The sequence below is a fragment of the Globicephala melas genome, chromosome 6, assembly GCF_963455315.2.
Source record: "Globicephala melas chromosome 6, mGloMel1.2, whole genome shotgun sequence".
Taxonomy (NCBI): domain Eukaryota; kingdom Metazoa; phylum Chordata; class Mammalia; order Artiodactyla; family Delphinidae; genus Globicephala; species Globicephala melas.
In genome coordinates, this window is record NC_083319.1 from 32,311,867 (window position 1) to 32,334,725 (window position 22,859).

Genomic DNA, 22,859 nt, shown 5'->3' on the forward strand with positions numbered 1-22,859 from the left:
GGGTTTGAGCCCTGGTCTGGGAAGATCCCACATGCCACAGAGCAACTAAGCCTGTATGCCCAACTACTGAGCCTGTGCTCTAGCACCCATTAGCCACAACTACTAAGCCCACGCACCACAACTACTGAAGCCCACACACCTATAGCCCATGATCCACACGAGAAGCCACCGCAATAAGAAGCTCACGCACCTCAACGAAGAGTAGCCTCCACTCGCTACAACTAGAGAAAGCCCAAGCACAGCAATGAAGACCCAACGCAGCCAAAAATAAATTAAAAAAAAAAAACTCCTTAAAAGATAAATTTGAACAAGTTGCTTTATTAACTGTTTCTTTCAATAACCAGTGAGCCAGATTGAAAAAAACCCATAAAGAATTGAAACAAGAAAAGAAAAATGGGTGATATTGTAAGAGAAGAAAAATATCACCCTCCCCCCAAAAACCCTATTAATAGAAAGTGCAAAGGGATTTAGACCAATTATTAGAAATAATAAGTTTAAAGATAATTGGCCATAAGATCTATATATGAAAACTAACTATATTTCTCTATACACCAACAAAAGTTAGAAAACATAATTTAAAAGGACATGTTTAACACCTCCCCAGAACACACACACACACACACACACAAACCCTGAAACAATGAAGTACTTAAGAACAGATTAATGAAATAGACTGAAATAGAGAAACAAAGTTAAGTGTGAGCCCTGTATTCCAGTCATCTGTTGCTGCATAACAAATTCCTCCAAAACTTAAAGGCCTAAAACCGCCACTTAATTCTGCTAATGATTTTGCGGATCAGACATTTAGGAAGTCAGCTGAGGAGTTCTCACTTGGGGTCTCTCATGCGGTTGAGTCAGATGTTGGCTGAAGCCACAGTCATCTGAAGGCTCAACTGCACTGATGTCCAAGATGGCTCACTCAAGTGCTGGCACCTGAGGCTGGAAATTTCTGAGCTCAGCTGTGGCTGTGGCTATCTCCCATGTGGGAGTCTTCAGATATTTGGACATTTCACATGATGGCTAAGTTCCCCCAGTGCAAGCATCCTCAGAGAACCAGTGGGAGCTATCTGGCCTTTTCTGATCTAGCCTCAGAAGTCTGGTGGCATTACTTCTGCCTCAGCTCAGATTCAAAGGAAGGAGAATTAGACGCCACTGTTGCTACTGTTTGTGGGTGAGTAGCAACGTCATACTGTAGAAGATGATGTAGGATGCAAGATACTTTGCAGGTATCTTTAAAATGTACAATCTGTATGCAGAAAATGCACCACAATCTGTATGCAGAAAACTATAAAGATACACAAATAATAAAGAATACATAACCAAGTATAAGAATATCCCATATTCACAGGCAGTAAAACTGGACATCGTAAATACATAATTTGTCTCTAAATAGATGGATAAATCTAATGCAATTCCCAAATTTCCAACAAGACTGTGTATGAACTTTGAAAAGCAGATTCCAAATTTTATATGGAAGGCTAAATGGCCAAGAATTGCCAAAACACACTTGAAAAGGTAGAATAAGGTAATCATATTATCCAACTAGATATCAAGCTTTATCACAAGACTGTCTTAATTAACACAGTGTGGACCCTGGTGGAGAAATAGACAAATTGACCAGTGGAACAGAGAAGAAAGAATGGAGACACACTTATGCATATATGGAATTGTGATATGGAAATAACACTGCAGAAATCAGTTAATAATGAGATAACTGGTTTTCCAAAAGAAATAAAACAAAATTTTATTTATATCTATCTCATACCATCAATACCAGATAGATTAACAACTTAACTGTTAAAAGCAAAACATTTAAAACATTCAATAGAAAATATAGGGAAATTATCTTCTTGATCTTAGGATACAGAACATTCCTTGAACAAGATACCAACAGCATGAACCACAAGAGAAAACACTGATAAATTAGATAAAGACTGACACATTTAAATTAAGAACCCCTTTTCAACAAAGACGCTATACCAAAAATAAAGATACTTACTCCTTACTATGCAAATCGAATAATGATAAATCTAGAAAATTTATAGTAACCGTTCATGAAATTGTCTAAAAATAAGTTTTACACAAACTAGCAAAGAACAAGCCTATACAAAAAATTCAAGGAAGATATGAATAAAACTAAGCAAATACCCACATCTAACAACAGTTTCGATCTCATTATTTTAATGGCACACACGAAGCTTTTATGCCAGAAGGAGATCAATAATGTAAATACATATATATTTTTTAAATCAGTAAACAAACACTTTGACCATACCACTGTCTCAAGAAAATCATAAGTGATTTTTAATGACATGTTAAACAGTGAAGATGGTAAGAAATGCAAGTCATAATAATCTCATTGACATTAACAGGTAGAGTACCATTCAATAAACTCTGCATCTTGCTGAGCACCTGGTACTGTGACATACACAAGTAGTGGAGACATAGTCCCTGATCTTTAGGGCTATAATCTAGGTAGCAAGAAATAAAATACACATATAGAGAGGCAAGTCAAATTTCCACCTAAGTCTCAAATCAATCTTTTTTCTCTATCTTCACCATCTCGGTAACCACTCCTAAATGATCTTTTGCATTCATTTCATTCTATCCCAGTCTATTCACTATACTGCAGCTATAATAACCTTTTTGAAATGTAAGACGACCAGAGATGCATTTTTCGGTGAAAAAGACTATAGATTCACAAACACGAGAGAGGACCTTCAAGATGGCAGAGAGGAGTAAAACGTGGAGATCACCTTCCTCCCCAAAAATATATCAAAAATACATCTACATATGGAACAACTCCTACAGAACACCTACTGAACACTGGCAGAAGACCTCAGATTTCCCAAAAGGCAAGAAACTCCCCAGGTACCTGGCCATGTGGCTGACAGGTCTTGGGCCGGGTGTCAGGCCTGAGGCTCTGAGGTGGGAGAGCCGAGTTCAGGACATTGGACCACCAGAGACCTCCCAACCCCATGTAATATCAAACGGCGAGAGCTCTCCCAGAGATCTCCATCTTAATGCTAAGACCTAGCTCCACTCAACGACCTGCAAGCTCCAGTGCTGGACACCCCATGCCAAACAAATAGCAAGGCAGGAACACAACCCCACCCAATAGCAGAGAGGCTGCCTAAAATCATAATAAGTTCACAGACACCCCAAAACACACCACCAGACATGGTCCTTCCCACTAGAAAGACAAGATCCAGCATCATCCACCAGAACACAGGCACCAGGCCCCTCCACCAGGAGGCCTACACAACCCACTGAACCAACCTTAGCCACTGGAGGCAGACACTAAAAACAACAGGAACTATGAACCTGCAGCCTGCGAAAAGGAGACCCCAAACACAGCAAGTAAACCAAAACGAGAAGACAGAGAAATAAGCAGCAGATGAAGAAGCAAAGTAAAAACCCACCACACCAAACAAATGAAGAGAAAATAGGTAGTCTACCTGAAAAATATTTCAGAATAATGAGAGTAAAGCTGATCCAAAATCGTGGAAGTAGAAAATACGATTAACGTTTAAAAGGCCCTAGAAGAACTAACAGCAAACAAACAATGACGAACAACACAGTAAATGAAATTAAAAATTCACCAGAAGGAATCAGTAGCAGAATAACTGAGGCAGAAGAATGGATAAGTGACCTGGAAGATAAAACAGTGGAAATAACTACCACAGAGCAGAATAAAGAAAAAAGAATGAAAAGAATTGAGGACAGTCTCAGAGACCTCTGGGACAACATTAAACACACCAACATTCGAATTATAGGGGTCCCAAAAGAAGAAGAGAAAAAGAAAGGGACTGAGAAAATATTTCAAGAGATTATACTTGAAAACCACCCTAATATGGGAAAGGGAATAGTCAATCAAGTCCAGGAAGCACAGAGAGTCCCATACAGGATAAATCCAAGGAGAAACACACCAAGACACATATTAGTCAAACTATCAAAAATTAAATACAAATAAAAAATATTAAAAGCAGCAACAAAAAGCAACAAATAACATACAAGGGAATCCCCATAAGGTTAACAGTTGATCTTTCAGCAGAAACTCTGCAAGCCAGAAGGGACTGGCAGGACATATTTAAAGTGATGAAAGGAAAAAAGCTACAACTAAGATTACTCTACCAAGCAAGGATCTCATTCAGATTCGACAGAGAAATTAAAACGTTAACAGACAAGCAAAAGCTAAGAGAATTCAGCAGCACCAGACCAGCTCTACAACAAATGCTAAAGGAACTTCTCTAGGCAGGAAACACAAGAGAAGGAGAAGACCTACAATAACAAACCCAAAACAATTAAGAAAATGGTAATAGGAACATACATATCAATAATTACCTTAAATGTAAATGGATTAAATGCTCCCACCAAAAGACACCCACTGGCTGAAAGGATACAAAAACAGGACCCATATATATGCTGTCTAAAAGAGACCCACTTCAGACCTAGGGACACATACAGACTGAAAGCGAGGTGATGGAAAAGATATTCCATGCAAATGGAAATCAAAACAAAGCTGAAGTAGCAATTCTCTTATCAGACAAAATAGACTTTAAAATAAAGACTATTACAAGAGACAAAGAAGGACACTACAGAATGATCAAGGGATCAATCCAAGAAGATATAACAATGGTAAATATTTATGCACCCAACATAGGAGCACCTCAATACATAAAGCGAATGCCAACCGCCATAAAAGGGGAAATCGACAGTAACACAATAAAAATAGGGGACTTTAACATCCCACCTTCACCAATGGACAGAACATCCAAAATGAAAATTAACAAGGAAACACAAGCTTTAAATGATACATTAAACACGATGGACTTAATTGATATTTACAGGACATTCTCAAGTGCTCATGGAACACTCCCCAGGATAGATCATATCTTGGGTCACAAATCAAGCCTTGGTAAATTTAAGAAAATTGAAATCGTATCAAGTATCTTTTCTGCCCACAACGCTATGAGACTAGATAGCAATTACAGGAAAAAAAACTGTAAAAAGTACAAATACATGGAGGCTAAACAATACACTACTAAATAACCAAGAGATCACTGAAGAAATCAAGGAGGAAATCAAAAAATACCTAGAGGGGCTTCCAAGGTGGCACACTGGCTAAGAATCCGCCTGCCACTGCAGGGGACACGGGTTCGAGCCCTGGTCCGGGAAGATTTCCACATGCTGCAGAGCAACTAAGCCCATGCAACACAACTACTGAGCCTATGCTCTAGAGCCCACGACGCACAACTACTGAAGCCCATGCACCTAGAGCCTGTGCTCTGCAACAAGAGAAGCCACCGCAATGAGAAGCCTGCACACTGCAACGAAGAGTAGCCCCCCACTCACCGCAACTTGAGAAAGCCCGCGCGCAGCAACAAAGACCCAACACAGCCAAAAAAAAAAAAAACCCTAGAAACAAATGACAATGAAAACACGACAACAAATGCAGCAAAAGCAGTTCTAAGAGGGAAGTTTAGAGCGATACAATCTTACCTCAAGAAACATCTCAAATAAATAAACTAACCTAAAGCAATTAGAGAAAGAAGAATTTAAAAAAAACACCAAAGTTAGCAGAAGGAAAGAAATCATAAAGATCAGATCAGAAATAAATGAAAAAGAAATGAAGGAAACATTAGCAAAAATCAATAAAACTAAAAGCTGATTCTTTGAGAAGATAAACAAAACTGATAAACCATTGTCCAGACTCATCAAGAAAAAAAGGGAGAAGACAAATCAACAGAATTACAAGGGAAAAACGAAAAGTAACAACTGACACTGCAGAAATACAAAAGATCATGAGAGATTACTACAAGCAACTCTATGCCAGACAACCTGGAAGAAATAGACAGATTCTTAGAAAAGCACAACCTTCTGAGACTGAACCAGGAACAAATAGAAAATATAAACAGACCAATCACAAGCACTGGAATTGAAACTGTGATTAAAAATCTTCCAACAAACAAAAGCCCAGGACCAGATGGATTCACAGCCAAATTCTAGCAAACATTTAGAGAAGAGCTAACACCTAACCTTCCCAAACTCTTCCAAAATGTATCAGAGGGAGGAACACTCCCAAACTCATTCTGTCAGGGCATCATCACCCTGATACCAAAACCAGACAAAGATGTCACAGAAAAAGAAAACTACAGGCCAATATCACTGATGAATATAGATGCAAAAATCCTCAACAAAATACTAGGAAACAGAATCCATCAGCACATTAAAAGGATCATACACCATGATCAAGTGGGGTTTATCCCAGGAATGCAAGGATTCTTCAATATACGCAAATCAATCAGTGTGATACACCATATTAACAAACTGAACGATAAAAACCATATGATCATCTCAACAGATTCAGGAAAAGCTTTCAATAAAATTCAACACCCATTTGTGATAAAAACCCTCCAGAAAGTAGGCATAGAGGGAACTTACCTCAACATAATAAAGGCCATATATGACAAACCCACAGCCAACATTCTTCTCAGTGGTGAAAAACTGAAACCATTTCCACCAAAATCAGGAACAAGACAAGGTTGCCCACTCTCACCACTACTATTCAACATAGTTTTGGAAGTTTTAGCCACAGAAATTAGAGAAGAAAAAGAAATAAAAGGAATCCAAATCAGAAAAGAAGAAGTAAAACTGTCACTGTTTGCTGATGACGTGATACTACACATAGAGAATCCTAAAGATACTACCAGAAAACTACTAGAACTAATAGGTGAATTTGGTAAAGTAGCAGGATACAAAATTAATGCACAGAAATCTCTGGCATTCCTATACACTAATGATGAGAAATCTGAAAGAGAAATTAAGGAAACACTCCCATTTACCACTGCAAGAAAAAGAATAAAATACCTAGGAATAAACATATCTAAGGAGACAAATGATCTGTATGCAGAAAACTATAAGACACTGATGAAAGAAATTAAAGATGATACAAACAGATAGAGAGATATACCATGTTCTTGGATTGGAAGAATGAACATTGTGAAAATGACTCTACTACCCAAAGCAATCTACAGATTCAATGCAATCCCTATGAAACTACCAATGGCATTTTTCACAGAACTAGAACAAAAAAATTCACAACTTGTATGGAAACACAAAAGACCCCGAACAGCCAAAGCAATCTTGAGAACGAAAAATGGAGCTGGAGGAATCAGGCTCCCTGACTTCAGACTATACTACAAAGCTACAGTAATCAAGACAGTATGGTACTGGCACAAAAACAGAAATATACATCAATGGAACAGGATAGGAAGCCCAGAGATAAACCCACGCACATATGGTCACCTTATCTTTGATAAAGGTGGCAGGAATGTACAGTGGAGAAAGGACAGCCTCTTCAATAAGTGGTGTTGGGAAAAATGGACAGCTACATGTAAAAGTATGAGATTAGTTCACTCCCTAACACCATACACAAAAATAAGCTCAAAATGGATTAAAGACCTAAAGGTAAGGCCAGAAAGTATCAAACTCTTAGAGAAAAACATAGGCAGAACACTCTATGACATAAATCACAGCAAGATCCTTTTTGACCCACCTCCTAGAGAAATGGAAATACAAACAAAAATAAACAAACGGGACCTAATGAAACTTAAAAGCTTTTGCACAGCAAAGGAAACAAGACAAAAAGGCAACCCTCAGAATGGGAGAAAATATTTGCAAATGAAGCAACTGACAAAGGATTAATCTCCAAAATTTATAAGCAGCTTATGCAGCTCAATATCAAAAAAACAAACAACCCCATCCAAAAATGGGCAGAAGACCTAAATAGACATTTCTCCAAAAATGATATACAGACTGCCAACAAACACATGAAAGAATGCTCAACATCATTAATCATTAGAGAAATGCAAATCAAAACTACACTGAGATATCATCTCACACTAGTCAGAATGACCATTATCAAAAAATCTAGAAACAATAAATGCTGGAGTGGGTGTGGAGAAAAGCAAACCCTCTTGCACTGTTGGTGGGAATGTGAATTGGTACAGCCACTATGGAGAACAGTATGGAGGTTCCTTAAAAAACTACAAATAGGGGCTTCCCTGGTGGCACAGTTGTTGAGAGTCCACCTGCCATTGCACGGGACGTGTGTTCGTGCTCCAGTCCCGGAAGATCCCACATGCCACGGAGCGGCTGGGCCTGTGAGCCATGACCGCTGAGCCTGCGCGTCCGGAGCCTGTGCTCCGCAACGGGAGAGGCCACAGCAGTGAGAGGCCCGCATACCACAAAACAAACAAACAAACAAACAAAAACTACTAATAGAACTACCATATGACCCAGCAATCCCACTACTGGGCATATACCCTGAGAAAACCATAATTCAAAAAGAGTCATGTACCAAAATCTTCATTGCAGCTCTATTTACAATAGCCCAGAGATGGAAACAACCTAAGTGTCCATCATCGGATGAATGGATAAAGAAGATGTGGCACATATATGCAATGGAATATTACTTAGCCATAAAAGAAACGAAATTGAGCTATTTGTAATGAGGTGGATAGACCTAGAGTCTGTCATACAGAGTGAAGTAAGTCACAAAGAGAAAGACAAATACCTTATGATAACAGATATATATGGAATTTAAGAAAAAAAAATTTCATGAAGAACTTAGGGGTAAGACAGGAATAAAGACACAGACCTACTAGAGAATGGACTTGAAGATATGGGGAGGGGGAAGGGTAAGCTGTGACAAAGCAAGATACAGGCATGGACATATATACACTACCAAATGTAAAATAGATAGCTAGTGGGAAGCAGCCGCATAGCACAGGGAGATCAGCTTGGTGCTTTGTGACCACCTAGAGGGGTGGGATAGGGAGGGTGGGAGCAAGGGAGACGCAAAAGGGAAGAGATATGGGAACATATGTATATGTATAACTGATTCACTTTGTTATAAAGCAGAAACGAACACACCATTGTAAAGCAATTATACTCCAATAAAGAATTAAAAAAAAAACATTACTATCCAAGGTGCATATAAAAAGCTTCCACCCTTCAAAGCAATAAAAGAAAAAATCCAGATTAAGACGACAAAGCAGTGTTATTTTAACCTACTAATTAGCAAAAATTTGAGGAATGAGTAATACTAGTGTTGTAAAATGCATTCATTGTGAAAGTGTAAGTTGATGTATCATTTCTGGAGAAAATTTTGGTGATATGAATCAAAATCTTAAAAATATGTATGACATCTGATTCAATAATTATTGCTAAAAATGTATCCTTAAGGAAATAGTTACAAATACATATAAAAGGATTCAGCTACAAGGGTATATATTTTAGCAAAATTTTCTTAAGACTGTCTTTTCATACTGATTTACCTGAAACAATAAAATAGCCTTACCTGAACTGTACGTCCTGCATTGATATGCTCTTCATGCAACTTGTCCCAGATTCTGCACCTCTGATACTATATGAAAGAAAGGGGAAAGGTACTGAGTTTTTTTTAATCACTAAGTGATTATTCCCAATTTACCTCAAAAATCCCCACTCACCCACCCAAAGTTAAACATACCAGCTAAAATATTTACTGCCTTAGTAGTGGAAATTAACTGTCCAAAGTCCATACAACAGGAAGTTTTCAAAAACATTACACACAAAATTCTGGTAAATGGTAAAAACAAACAAAACCCACTAAATACTCTTTATTTTACTGAAAAAGAGTATGTATTTTGTCTATAATGCACACTCTTTGGAGGTGAAAAAAATGAGAATGTAAAAGAGTGTGAAAAATGAAAAGATTAACAGCATTCATCAGATATTGTTACTATATATGAAGACTTTGAAATGTCTGTTAATGATAGAGTCAAGTATTGAAAACTAAAATCTGATTTGAGAAAAAGTAACATGGATACTGCAGACTAGAAAGTATATAAAAATGAGAATGAACATTTAATATATATGTCTTAATTTTTACCAAGGTAATGTTTAGTTTTCAGAGTTCATCCAAGAAACTTAACGAGAGTGATAATGGAAAATTTTTCATTTGACAGGAAAATGTGATAACATTATGACGGAACACTTGTATAAAATATAAACAACACCAAATGTCACACATTATTTTTGGTTGAAATAAAAAACCCAAATAATTAAGATGTTAGCAGATGTGAATAATGACATTAAACACATTTTTGGTATAACCCACACACACACACTACTCTGAAAGCACAGTAACATGAAAATGCCCCATATACACATAGAAGGAAAAATAGATTATAAAAGTAGAGCACTAAAATTTTTTCTAGGGTATTTTTATATTCCCTATTCTGCATATTCTTTAAATTTGGTAGTGAATAATGCAGCAAAAAACTCTTTTGATACTCCTGAATTTTTGTTTTTTATATCATCTAAGAACTAAACAATAGCCATTAAGCTTAAAAATAACAGACTATGGAGAACAATATGGAGGTGCCTTAAAAAACTAAAAATAGAACTACCATATGACCGAGCAATCCCACTACTGGGCATATACCCTGAGAAAACCAGAGTTCAAAAAGACACATGCACCCCAATGTTCACTGCAGCACTATTTACAATAGCCAGGACATGGAAGCAACCTAAATGTCCATCAACAGATGAATGGATAAAGAAGATGTGGCACATATATACAATGGAATATTACTCAGCCATAAAAAGGAATGAAATTGGGTCATTTGTAGAGATGTAGATGGACCGAGAGACTACATCTACAGAGTGAAATAAGTCAGAAAGAGAAAAACAAACATTGTATATTAATGCATATATGTGGAATCTAGAAAAATGGTATAGATGATCTTATTTGCAAAGCAGAAATAGAGACACAGATGTACAGGACAAACACATGGACACCAAGGGGGAAGGAGGGTGGGATGAATTAGAAGATTGGCATTGACATATATACGCTATTGAAACTATGTATAAAACAGATAACTAGTGAAAACCTACTGTATAGCACAAGGAACTCTACTCAGTGCTCTGTGTGGTGACCTAAACGGGAAGGAAATCAAAAAAGAGCAGATATATGTGTACGTATAGCTGATTCACTTTGCTGTACAGTAGAAACTGACACAACATTGTAAAGCAACTATACTCCAGTAAAAATTAAAAATAGACTATATTGAGAATATATTTACCAAACATAAACTTAAAACCACTACGCAATCAAATAAATTTAAAACCACTATCAATCTACTTTTGCTTCTAAGAAAAATTTAATTGATGCCATCAGACCCAGTATAAATGCTCCTTTAATGTTATGATATTAACAAAAAGAATGTAAGCCAAAGATACATGTCTGAAAATAAGCCACTTTAAAATTTATTACTTAATACTAATCTGTCATGATATTTTAAGAAAAATAATGTTAAGGAAACAGTTGAAAATCCAGAGAGGTCAGGGTTGCAAGAATCGTGGAGCAGAGTATCAGAGAGGAAAAAGCTGCATGTGAGGAGATAACTGAAATGAGAGCACTATACTGAGACAGAGTTCCAGAGATCCGCAGGGTTTTCCTTTTGAGTCTTCGGCTGAGTACAGATCAGTACATGCACATAAGCAAACTACCTGAAGTCAGAAAAAGAACCACTGGAAAAGAGCAGGTAGACTAATCCCCCAAAATCACACAAGGCCAGAAACAGTTCATGTGACCACAAGTCAGACTGGAAAAATCTCTCAACACACTAGACATCAGGTGGAGTACTCCAAAGCACTGTCCTACATGGGGAAAAATTAGGCCTGGAATAAAGGCTATTCTGATCCTATGCAAGCTTAAAAGCGCCTCAAAAGGATCAAACTGTTCCCAAATAACTTAAATGTGTCTCAGAATAAATAAAGCTCAAAAGTACTCAAAGTTATGTAAAAATATTCAGTATCCAACAAGTTCAGAATGTCTGGAATCCAATAAACAATTACCATGAATGCAAAAAAGCAGGAAAATATGATCTGCAATGAGAAAAACCAATCAATAGAAACAGATTCGGATATGATAGAGATAATGGAATTAATAGACAAGGATATTAAAAATTATTATGATATATTCCATGTTGTTAAGAAAGAAAAAAACATGAGCATATTGAGACATGGAAGATATTTTTAAAAATTCAATTCCTAGGGGCTTCCCTGGTGGCGCAGTGGTTGAGAGTCCGCCTGCCGATGCAGGGGACACAGGTTCGTGCCCCGGTCCAGGAGGATCCCACATGCTGCGGAGCGGCTGGGCCCGTGAGCCATGGCCGCTGAGCCTGTGCGTCCGGAGCCTTGCTCCGCAACGGGAGAGACCACAACAGTGAGAGGCCCGCGTACCGCAAAAAAAAAAAAAAAAAAATTCAATTCCTAAATTTAAAAAAGGTATCTGAAATGAAAAATGCAACAGATGGGTTTAATTGAAGGTAAGACAATGCAAAGAAAACAATAGTAAATTTAAAGATATAAAGTAGAATCAATCCAAAATGAAACACAGAGAGAGAAAAAAAGATGGACAATAAATGAATAGAGTATCAATGAGTCACAGGCCAATTGAAAGCAACATTTTATGTATGCAATTGGGCTCCCTGAAGGAGAGAAAAAAATTCTGAAAAACTAATGAGACAGTGACTGAGATGGTGGAGGAGGAAGACCGTGAGCTCACCTCTTCCCATAGGTGCACCAAAATTACAACTAATTTCAGAGCAATTATGGATGAGAATGACTTAACGACTAGCAGAAGAGATTTTCCACAACTAAAGATATAAAGGAACCATATAGTTTATGGTCAAAAGGTGCAAACTTCCAGTCATAAGATAAATAAGTACTAGGGATGTAATGTATGCCATGATTAATATATATAATTAACACTGCTGTATGTTATATATGAAAGTTGTTAAGAAAGTAAATCCTAATTTAAATCTCATGACAAAAGAAAAAAGTGTTTTTCTTTTATTTTGTATCTATATGAGATGATGGACCTTCACTATTTATTGTGATCATCATTTCATGAAGTATGTAAGTCAAATCATTATACTGTACACCTTAAACTTAAACAGTGCTGTTTGTCAGTTATAGCCCAGTAAGCAAGAAAAAAAAGAAAAATGAGTGGCCAAAGCTTTTCCAAATCTGGTAAAAATTATAAACCCACAGATCCAAGAAACTCAAGGAATACCATAAATAAGAAAAATGAACAAAACTAAACTAATGCACATCATAATAAAATTACTTACAATAAGTGATAGAAAAATCTTAAAAACAGCAAGAGGAAAAAAAGATATGTGAAGTACAGAGCAACACAGATAAGAATGACAGAAGACTTCTTATGAGAAACAATGCAAGCCAGAAAACACCAGAGCAACATCTTGAAAGTACTGAAACAATCTAAAACTCAACCTAGAATTCTATACACAGGGAAAATATTTTTTAAAAGTGAAGGCAAAATAAACATTTTTTTTTTCAAACACAAAAATGCAAGCAGAATTCAATACCAGCAAACCTGTACTACAAGAAATGTTAAAGGAAGTCCTTCAGGTTGATGGGAAAATGATACCAGACAGAAACCTGGTTCTACAAAAAAGTGACAGCACTGAAAAATGGTAAATATATAGATAAATATAAAATATACTTTTTATTATTTTAAAAATCTCTTTGAAAGATAACACTGTTTAAAACAAAAATTACATTACATAGAAGTAAAATATATTATAATAATACTACAAAGACCCTGAGAGAGGAAATCGAAGTGTACTGTTATAAGGCTATTTATTTATTTATGACTGCATTAGGTCTTTGTTGCTGCATGCGGGCTTTCTCTAGTTGAGGTGAGTGGGGGCTACTCTTCTTTGCAGTGCACAGGCTTCTCATTGCGGTGGCTTCTCTTGTTGCAGAGCATGGGCTCCAGGCGTGTGGGCTTTGGTAGTTGTGGCGCGTGGGCTCAGTAGTTGTGGCTCACGGGCTCTAGAGCATAGGCTCAGTAGTTGTGGCACATGGGCTTAGCTGCTCCGCGGCATGTGGGATCTTCCCGGACCAGGGCTCAAACCCGTGTCCCCTGCATTGGCAGGCAGATTCTTAACCACTGAGCCACCAGGGAAGTCCAAGATTCTTATAATATACGTGAAGTGATATATATATATGTATATATGAAAACACATTACTTGAAGGTAGACTGTCATAAGTTAAAGATGAATACTCTGAACTGTAAACCATTAAAAATAAAAATACAAAGCGGTATAATTAATAAGTCAACAAAAGAAAAAATGGAATCTTAAAAAATATGCAATTAATCCAAAAGGGAGTAAAAGATGAGAAAAGGGGACAAAGAATAGATGGGACAAACAGACAAAAAGAGCAAGATGGTAGATTTAAAGACAACCATTTGATAAACATCTGTTCATTATAAAAATTCTCAGCAAACTTAAAAAAGAAGTTAACATTAGAGGCATCTACAAAAACCCTACAGTCAACATCATGCTTAGTGGTGAAAGACCATTCCCTAATACTGGGAACAAGGTAAGGATGTCTGATCTTGCCATTCCTATTCAATATTGCACTGGAGGCCCTAGTCAGCACAATAAGGTAAGAAAGGAAGTGAGGGAAGAAAGGAAAGGAGGGAAGGAGGGAAGGAAAGGAGGGAGGAGGGGAAGGGAAAGAGAAGAAACAAAAGAAAGAGAGGAAAGAAAGAAAGTAAGAAGGAGAGGAAGGAAGGAAGGAAGTGGGCAGACAGGCAAAGACTGGAAAGGAAGAAATAAAACAGTTTGTCTTCACATGATTGTCTACAAAGAAAATAACAAAGAGTAGATTCAAAGAGACTGAAAAGCAATGACGGGGAGATTATCTGTCAAGAGATTGGGTAAAATAGCTTGTCTTTGCCAAGGGCTTCTCCTTCGGGCTTCTCTCTACAGGGTTTTTAAAGGTAATGGCAGCTTTGCAAGGAAATATTTTCTAGATGATGTTGGATTTATACTTTTCTTTTATCTTCACAGAGTGGGCAGAAGGATTTGTCTCAGCACTACTTGCTCTTGAGTGGCTTCCAGGCCATTAAGCTCTGCCCCAACATTTCAAGGTAGGTGGAACTCAGAATGACATCCCCAAAGTGCATTGGATTCTGCTCTTTCCTCCACTGGATGCTGAAACTTCTGATAAATACCTTTAATTGCTATGAATAAACAGGATCAAGAAAGAGGAAAAACAACTACAGAAAAAATTCATAGATACTGTTTTTCAGTCATTTCAGAAAGATGTATTGTTTCACTACATGCATTCATGTTGTTCTTCATTGACATGTTATGGCCCCATGGTCTATGGCGCCATGGTTCTCCTCTGGCACAGGCATAAGCAGAGAATCCAACATTCACAGAAACAGCCTTTCCCCTAGACTTTCCCATGAGACGAAAGCACATTCTTATCCTGGTGAGACAAAAGCCGTGTTCACCATTCTCATCCTGGTGAATACGTTGTCTCCTTTTACCCACTCTTCTATTTTATCTTTTTGGATAACCCTGATTATAAACCCACATCATGGTGTGATGAACAACTCTGCACAGGTGTTTTCAGGCTTACAACATTCATCCCTTTGTGCTCTTTGGCAGTGACACCCAGGTCTCAGTTTTGCTTTGCCTGCTGGGCAAAGAGAACAAATATTTTGAGAGTGGTTCCTGGACTAAAAGTTCTCTCTAGAACACCCCACCATTTATTTAATCAACTTTATATACTTGTAGCCTCACATTTTATGTCATTTCATCTTCCAGAATATTTTGATTCAAAATTGAATAACAATAATAATTCTACTTCATATTGCTTAGAGTATACAAACATGAAAGCTACTCATAATTATTAAAAATAATTTTCTAAAATTATATAATGTTATTCACTAGAGGTTCAGGGAAGTTGATGATGATATAACATAGAGAATATTCAGAATTTAGGAGTTTAAGGTATAAAAGCACTTTAATTTAAACTTTATGCTGACACTTAAAAGATTTATTTGAATTTACAAAGCATAGTAGGGAAAAAAGAGGTTTCAATTGGAGAGAAAAAGACCTGGGAATACTCTGAGGTGTAAAGTCACATGTGGAATCCAAAGGACTGAAGTAAGATCAATGTGTTTGTGGTATAATGTATGATGGGAAGAGTGATGAGAAAAGAAGCAGAAAAAGTAGATGAAGGCTTCTTTTGCCAAGTATCAGAGGATATCTCAGTGATCAGAATGAACAGAACTTTTCGTAAGGAAGATGATGGTTTTGTGGGGGATTAATTAGGTGGGATAATAATCAGTATTGTAGATGATAAAAAGTGTAAGTATTCAATTCAAATAAAGTTATTTTATTAAACTCAACAAAAGAGAAAATATCAAAGACTCTAAAAGTAAAGCTACATAATATTAATAGATGGCCCAATGATTATAAGCCATAAATTTAGGATTACTCATGTAATGAAGATAAATAATAATACCTACCTTATAGTATAGCTAATGTAAGGCAACTTACTGTGCCTACCATGTGTAAAAAATATAAAACCCAAAACAAACACAAAGGGTCTCAGGAATGCTGTGAATCTCCTAATGATTACAAACAATTAACTGACAGCACCAATGTTGACTGCCCGGGAATGATAACTTACTTATAAGTAACTCATTTCCAAGTATCAACCTTGCATTCAAGGGTTCTTAACATAATATCTCAATCCTCAGAATAACTCTATGAGAAAGATTTTAATGTTACCTTTACAACTCTAAAGATCAATCATGGGGTGGTGAACCTTAAGGTCTACTGCAGAGTGCTGTGTGAGGATGGTGCATTTATATCTGACCCAGGATGGAATCAACCAGGGCATGTTCCATAGAACATTACTAAGTTGAGATCTGAACAAAAACACAAAGTTTGAAAGGTGAACAAATGGAGTGGATGTTGCTAATAGATGTAGGAAAGCCAAAGTATTCAACTCTATTTTTTTTTTTTTACATCTTCCTTCTTCATTGAGGAAAATCATCATAAAATAGAACTGTCCACAACAAACATGACTAAGAGGAAAATGAAAACCAAGAAAGAGTAAGAACAAACTTAGAACACACTATGTTTCAAGCACAACATTAGAAGATTAATATATTTAGCAGCATAGTGATCTCAAGAAAGTAATTTAACCACTCCAAGTCTGCTTCCCCACCTAAAAAAGGAAGACAAAAATAAGGGTAACCTATAGGGATGTTCTGAGGATTAAATGATATGATATATATAAAAACCTTACAGAGCACTCAACAAATAAACACAACAGCTACTATCTTTATTATTATTATTATTTGCTCACTTGTCAAGTAAGTTGTAGAAGAGATTAGTGTCTTGGATGAAGATTGAATAGATGATCTTATGTCTTAAAATAATAAAATTCTAAGAAAAATAAGGAATAAAATAGGTCAGACTTTCTTTGCTTGCTACACGATGTTAAACCTAAATTAGGTTACGTTATTAAAGGCTATTATTCCAAACAGTTGGAGAGGAGTTCACCACCTGTGCTGAGGCTTTCCTATCCTATAACACAGGAGAAAGCAAACTGAATCAGGAGTCTATCAGAAAAAAAGAATGAGGGGGAAAATGTGATTGTAAGATTGAAATAAACATTCTCAGACTAAAAAGAGAAATGGGAAAGGTTTTTGCTGTAACCACAAGTTAAAAAAACAAATAAATGAAACCAAATCAATACATAACAAATCAATAAGACTGCTTATATCTGATTTTGTACCACATAGTTCAGGCTTCATGTTGCCTGAACAGTCCTGAACACTCATTTTCACACCTAATTATATGTTGCCCCATCATATCCTATCTTATTTCCTTAACTGGACTGTAAACTTCTTGCAGATTAGAAAGCTAATTTTTTACATGATTTTCAATGTTAACAATATAAGAAACAGCAAACACCAACACTTATGAAACGCTAACATATATTTATATCCTGTAATAATTTCCCTTCTCATTAAACCTGGCAGACTGAACACATTCATCTCTGTTCTTTCCCCAAACTCAACTAAAATGACAGTAAAGAACTTTAAAAGGTATAAATTCACAATAATAATGAGAATACAACAGAAGATATCAATGGACAAGAAATTTTAACAAAATTTTGGAAGCTGGAAAGACTATGGACGTGTTGCAGCTGAACTTAGCAGATCAGAGAAAGCAGAAACCTAGGGCTGCAGAAGGGGTGGATGGTGGGGGAGAAAGGCAGTGAGAAGCAAACCAATGAATGCATAGTACTACTGCAGAAAGATTCAGTAACCAGAGGTACCAGGTAACCAGGAGGATGTGTATGGTGGGGCTAAAAACAGAAGGATTACTTGAAAGTTTATGTAAGGAATAGGTAGTCTATCAGATGTCCTCTCCATAGGCCCAAGCAACTGGACTACCTCTATCATCACAGAAGACAACACTCCAGGAGAGTATCTGGTGGTTCCCCATCAAAATAGATCCTCCTCTGTTCACCTCTCCAGGTAATAAGGCCCCTACTACTACCCTGCTACCCATTCTCCCCCTCTCTCTCTCTCTGTCTCTCTCTCTCTCTCTCCCTCTCTCTCTCTCTCACACACACACACACACACACACACACACACACACACACACACACACACACCCCTTCCAATTAGCACTCTTAAATATCGACAGCTAGCCAAGGAAAGCCTAAAATACTGTAGACTGACACAAAGAAAGGAAGGAAGGAAGGAGAGGAAGAAAGGGAGGGAGGAGGGAAGAAGAAAAGGAGAAAGAGAGAGAAGAATACATTTAAGAAAAGAAAAGGGAAAAAGAGAAAAGAAGGAAGGAGGAAAGAAGGGGAAAGAAGGAAGGAAGAGAGGGAGGGAGGGAGGAAGGAAGGAAGGGGGAAGGAAGGAAGGGGGGAAAAAGGAAGGGGGGAGGAAGGAAGGAAGGAAACACAGAAAAGGAAGAAGAAAACTTTAAAAAATATAATAATAATACCACCATAGAGAGACTATATGATACTGCATCCATAAAACAAGAACAGGAGGATTTTCTTTAAAAGAAAAAAAAGAGAGAATTGAGAGAAAAAAGAACATATTCAGAAAAAATAGGATTCTGGTTCTTTCATCTTAGTTGGAATGTGGATGTGAGAGCTACAGCTGGAGCTGCTGTTTTACATGTAAGACAGAAACAAGTTGAGGATTGGAAAGAAAGATAAAAACAGCCTGAGTCTTTAATGACTGTTGAGCTGCCACTGGAGCCCCAGACCACCTCCAAAACTATGAGAGATTAAAAATAAAAGCAAAACCAAAAAACCTCTATCTCATATAATAAGCTATTTTTAGGTTTTCTGCCACTTGCATTTTAACCATATACTAACTAATACAGTACATGTTACACAGTAAGTTTTCCCCCAAACCCTTATAAAATGAAACAAAGAAAATTATGTTCCAAGCTTATGATATTGTTCCTATTAACTATGCTTAAGTCTATTTTATATTAGCCAAGAAAGCTGAATGCTAACACTTCAAATTTCAGGATTACATTCTAATCAAGTCTATCATGTGTAATAAAACGTAATGCTGAAGGACCTATGGAATACAGTCCCAGGTGTCCACAGCACACTACTCTCATTGTTTTCAGATGTTGCAGAATCACTCCACTAAGGCTTACTTTCAATTTCCCTTCAGTCTGACTTTCTTCTTTTAAATTCATATTGGATGACTGATGGCTAACATAATAAATATTTTATCTTTCTACACCCTTCCCCCAGGAAAAACATGCCTTTTTGAAAATGAGGCACTGTTAGACACCTGGAGTCTAAACTTAGTTCTTAACTCTTTTGTCCACAGTGAACACTGTGGCTTTTAAATGTTTTTACATTGCCATAAACTATCTATTAAAATATGCTATTCAATCTTACATAGATAAAAAAATTACTTTCATAACTAAACTAGAAAACCTAGAGACAGAATGATCAAGATTATGGAATAAAACATAGCTCAGTACGAGTTTAACTGCTTAGCTTCAGACTGCATCACCTATACCGTAAATTATAATTATTCTGATATTGTTTAAAAATTTCTTAGTAAGTAAAAATTACAGAAAACGGTAAAGGAAAAATGTTCCAGCAGAAAAAGATCTATATAACTCTGGAATAATTTTCTTCTGAATTCTGACGCAGCTAATTAAATCAGTAATAGACATGTTTCTATCCCCACAACTTTCTCCCAGGGTTCTGGCCTTTCCATTGATGACTGGGTGGTACATGTGGCTAGGATCTGAGGGTAATGACAGCAAGCACATTCGTATAGAATAAATACAAGGAAAGGGAAATTTGCCAAAGGGAAAATAGGACAATAAAAGAAAGAGTCTTAATAGACCACAGTCCACCTATTTATTCCTTTCAGAATCAATTCACTTGCCAAATTCTTACCATCTTTGTAACTGAGCACTTCAACATAAGCTCAGGACTTTGACACACACATTATCAAACACAGATATGATCAATCAGAAGTAAACAACTCCATTTCTATATTGTTACAGTGCCCTCCTTATTAATCAAAGCATGGAACACTTTGTTTCTGCTCATGACAAGAATAACCAGTTTAGCAGACAACTCCTCCATCCTTAAAAGTCATCACACTTATTGCTTATGGATAAAGAAGAAAGAAGTTAAGAGATGACTAAATATTAATCTTTAATTCTATTCATATTTGCATTGAAATTTTCATCTTATTTTTCTTGGCACTTATTTTCTATACTTTAACAAAAGACTTAAGTACTAGGAAGACAGCTGGTATCTATGAGAGAAAAAGTTGACACTCTTCTTACTTGTATAAGGTATGCAGTTGAGGGTGATAAATATTATTTATACTGAAAGGCTTAATGACCACTTCCACCCTCCCCCCACACCCCCAAAAAAATTAATGGAGGGCCACACAGCTTAAAATTTATACTGGGGGAGGTTCTTCTGAAGGATCAAATACCACTGACCTGTCCCACAGCAAATAAGACAAGGTAACCTGCCAAATCAATGCTCAGTATTCAGTAAACTTGACGTTCCCATAAATGCCACAACCACTCCATCAGATCCTAGCCAGACCAGGTTCTATGAAACCACCACAGGCACTGAGACTGGTTCTTCCTTCTACCTATCTCTTAAACTGACCTCTAGCTGATACTTCTCAACTTTGGGCTTTCCTCAAAGGGAAGCAGTGAAGTTGGGAAATTCCCTCATATCAAACAGTGATTTTCCCTCTTAAATCTACATGCACCTGAAAAGGACAGGAACACACACTCACAGTTCAGAAAACTTGCCATGGGGTGAATGAAATTAAGGGAAGCCCTTTAGCCAAAGTCCACCACCTTCACATTATAGTCAACTATCAAACAGTTCGTATTTTAATTATTAACTGCTCAATTCATCACTGTGTATAACTAAAAAGGCATTGATTCTATTCTTATATCCCTTCCTAAAAAAGGAATAATGTGAGAGGGGTATTTGTAGAACAGAAAAACCGGATGAAAAAATGAATAATGTCGTTAAATCAACAGGAGCTAGATGTTTTAGCAAAGACTCTTATCTAATATTCTCAATGTAGGTGAAATGCACAACATATAAATCAGAATATGTAACTGTTTCTTGTGGTAAAAAAAGAAAAAAATGGAAAAAAAGAAAGAAAGAAAAAAACTCACCTTCTCAATATTTATCTGGTGCTTTCTTAACCTCTCCAGGTCTGTTGGGATTACTATCTTAGTAAATTTCTGAATAGCTGGTTCAAGACGGCGTAATTTCACTTTTTCTTCATCTTCAGACATCCTAAAAAAATGTTGTATCTCTTCTACTTGCAACATCTACCTTCTCCACTCATGTAGAAAAACCTAAAAGGGAAATATTTATTTAAGAATTTTAAAAATCAATTTCCATTATTTTTAAAAGCCAACAATTAGGTAATTTTATAATATATTCTAAACACATACTCAACTTAATGCTGAACTTCAGTGACTGGTTTTTTAACAAAACTTTTATTTTAAAATCTTTTTCTCTCTACAAAGGTAATGTATATTCACTTTAGAATGATTAGAAAATAGGAAAAAGAGAATAAAATAAAATCAACAATCATCTCCTCACCTATAGTTAACTACTCTTTCCATTTTTCCTCCTCCCACCCCCGTACTTCCATTTTGATGTATGTCTTTCCAGGGCTTTTTAATATAAGGATATATATATGTATGCATATAATTAACTAACTTTTTTCAAAAAACCAGAAGTATACTGTTCAAGTCTTTATCTCCCAATGTATCCTGGACAGTGAATAATGTTTTCTAAAAAAGTGTCAAATGGCAAAACTGGAAGAAAAACTTTCATTCTTAATATTTCTGCTGTAAAAACTCCATTTCTAATATAACATATGTAATTATATACTTCAAATATATTATAAAATGCAACTTTTCTCATTGATGTCCTTTAAATTGCATCTTCCCTTTCTTACAAAGTGATTAGCATTGTCTACAATCAGTACACGTAACCAGTGACAGAGCTGGAATAAGAACCCAGTATTCCTGAGAGTTCAATCAAATGCTCTTTCTAATTCACCAGTAGTTTTTTTTTTTTGAGCAGTGCTCCAGAGAGTACAGGGTTATGTCTTTGGGGTCAGGGTAGGTGATGGTAAAGGTTATCAAGTGGACAGGCTCCATGACCCCACACCTGCTTCAGTTGGAGAAAATTTACTTATATCTATCTCATAAATTTGAACTTATTCGATTTTCTGTAAATAAAGGGCTCCACTGCTTAAGCAAGCTTGAAAACCACTGTTGTACATCATGTTTTCATGCCATCTAATTAGCCATAACCTCTCCCATATTAAAAATAAGTTGACTATGTTAATTCCATTGGGTTATGGTATCTTAGACTTGGGTCCATAGAGATAGGGG

The 22,859-nt window shown here is 36.5% G+C and overlaps 1 protein-coding gene across 5 annotated transcripts in view; it reads right to left on the reverse strand.

Annotated features, from left to right (window-relative positions):
* The window catches only part of STX17 (syntaxin 17), an 84,677-nt gene that overhangs the window by 54,206 nt on the left and 7,612 nt on the right, over positions 1 to 22,859 (reverse strand). For all 5 annotated transcript variants that reach the window (XR_011377530.1, XR_011377531.1, XM_030829848.2 and 2 more), the window contains exons 2-3: positions 21,621 to 21,806; positions 9,365 to 9,430 (exon numbers count right to left, since the gene is read on the reverse strand). Coding sequence is in view for 3 of the 5 variants with exons in the window: in XM_030829848.2 (XP_030685708.1) it covers positions 9,365 to 9,430; positions 21,621 to 21,779 (225 nt within the window). In the remaining 2 variants the exon portion in view is untranslated. The remainder of the gene's footprint in view (positions 1 to 9,364; positions 9,431 to 21,620; positions 21,807 to 22,859) is intronic.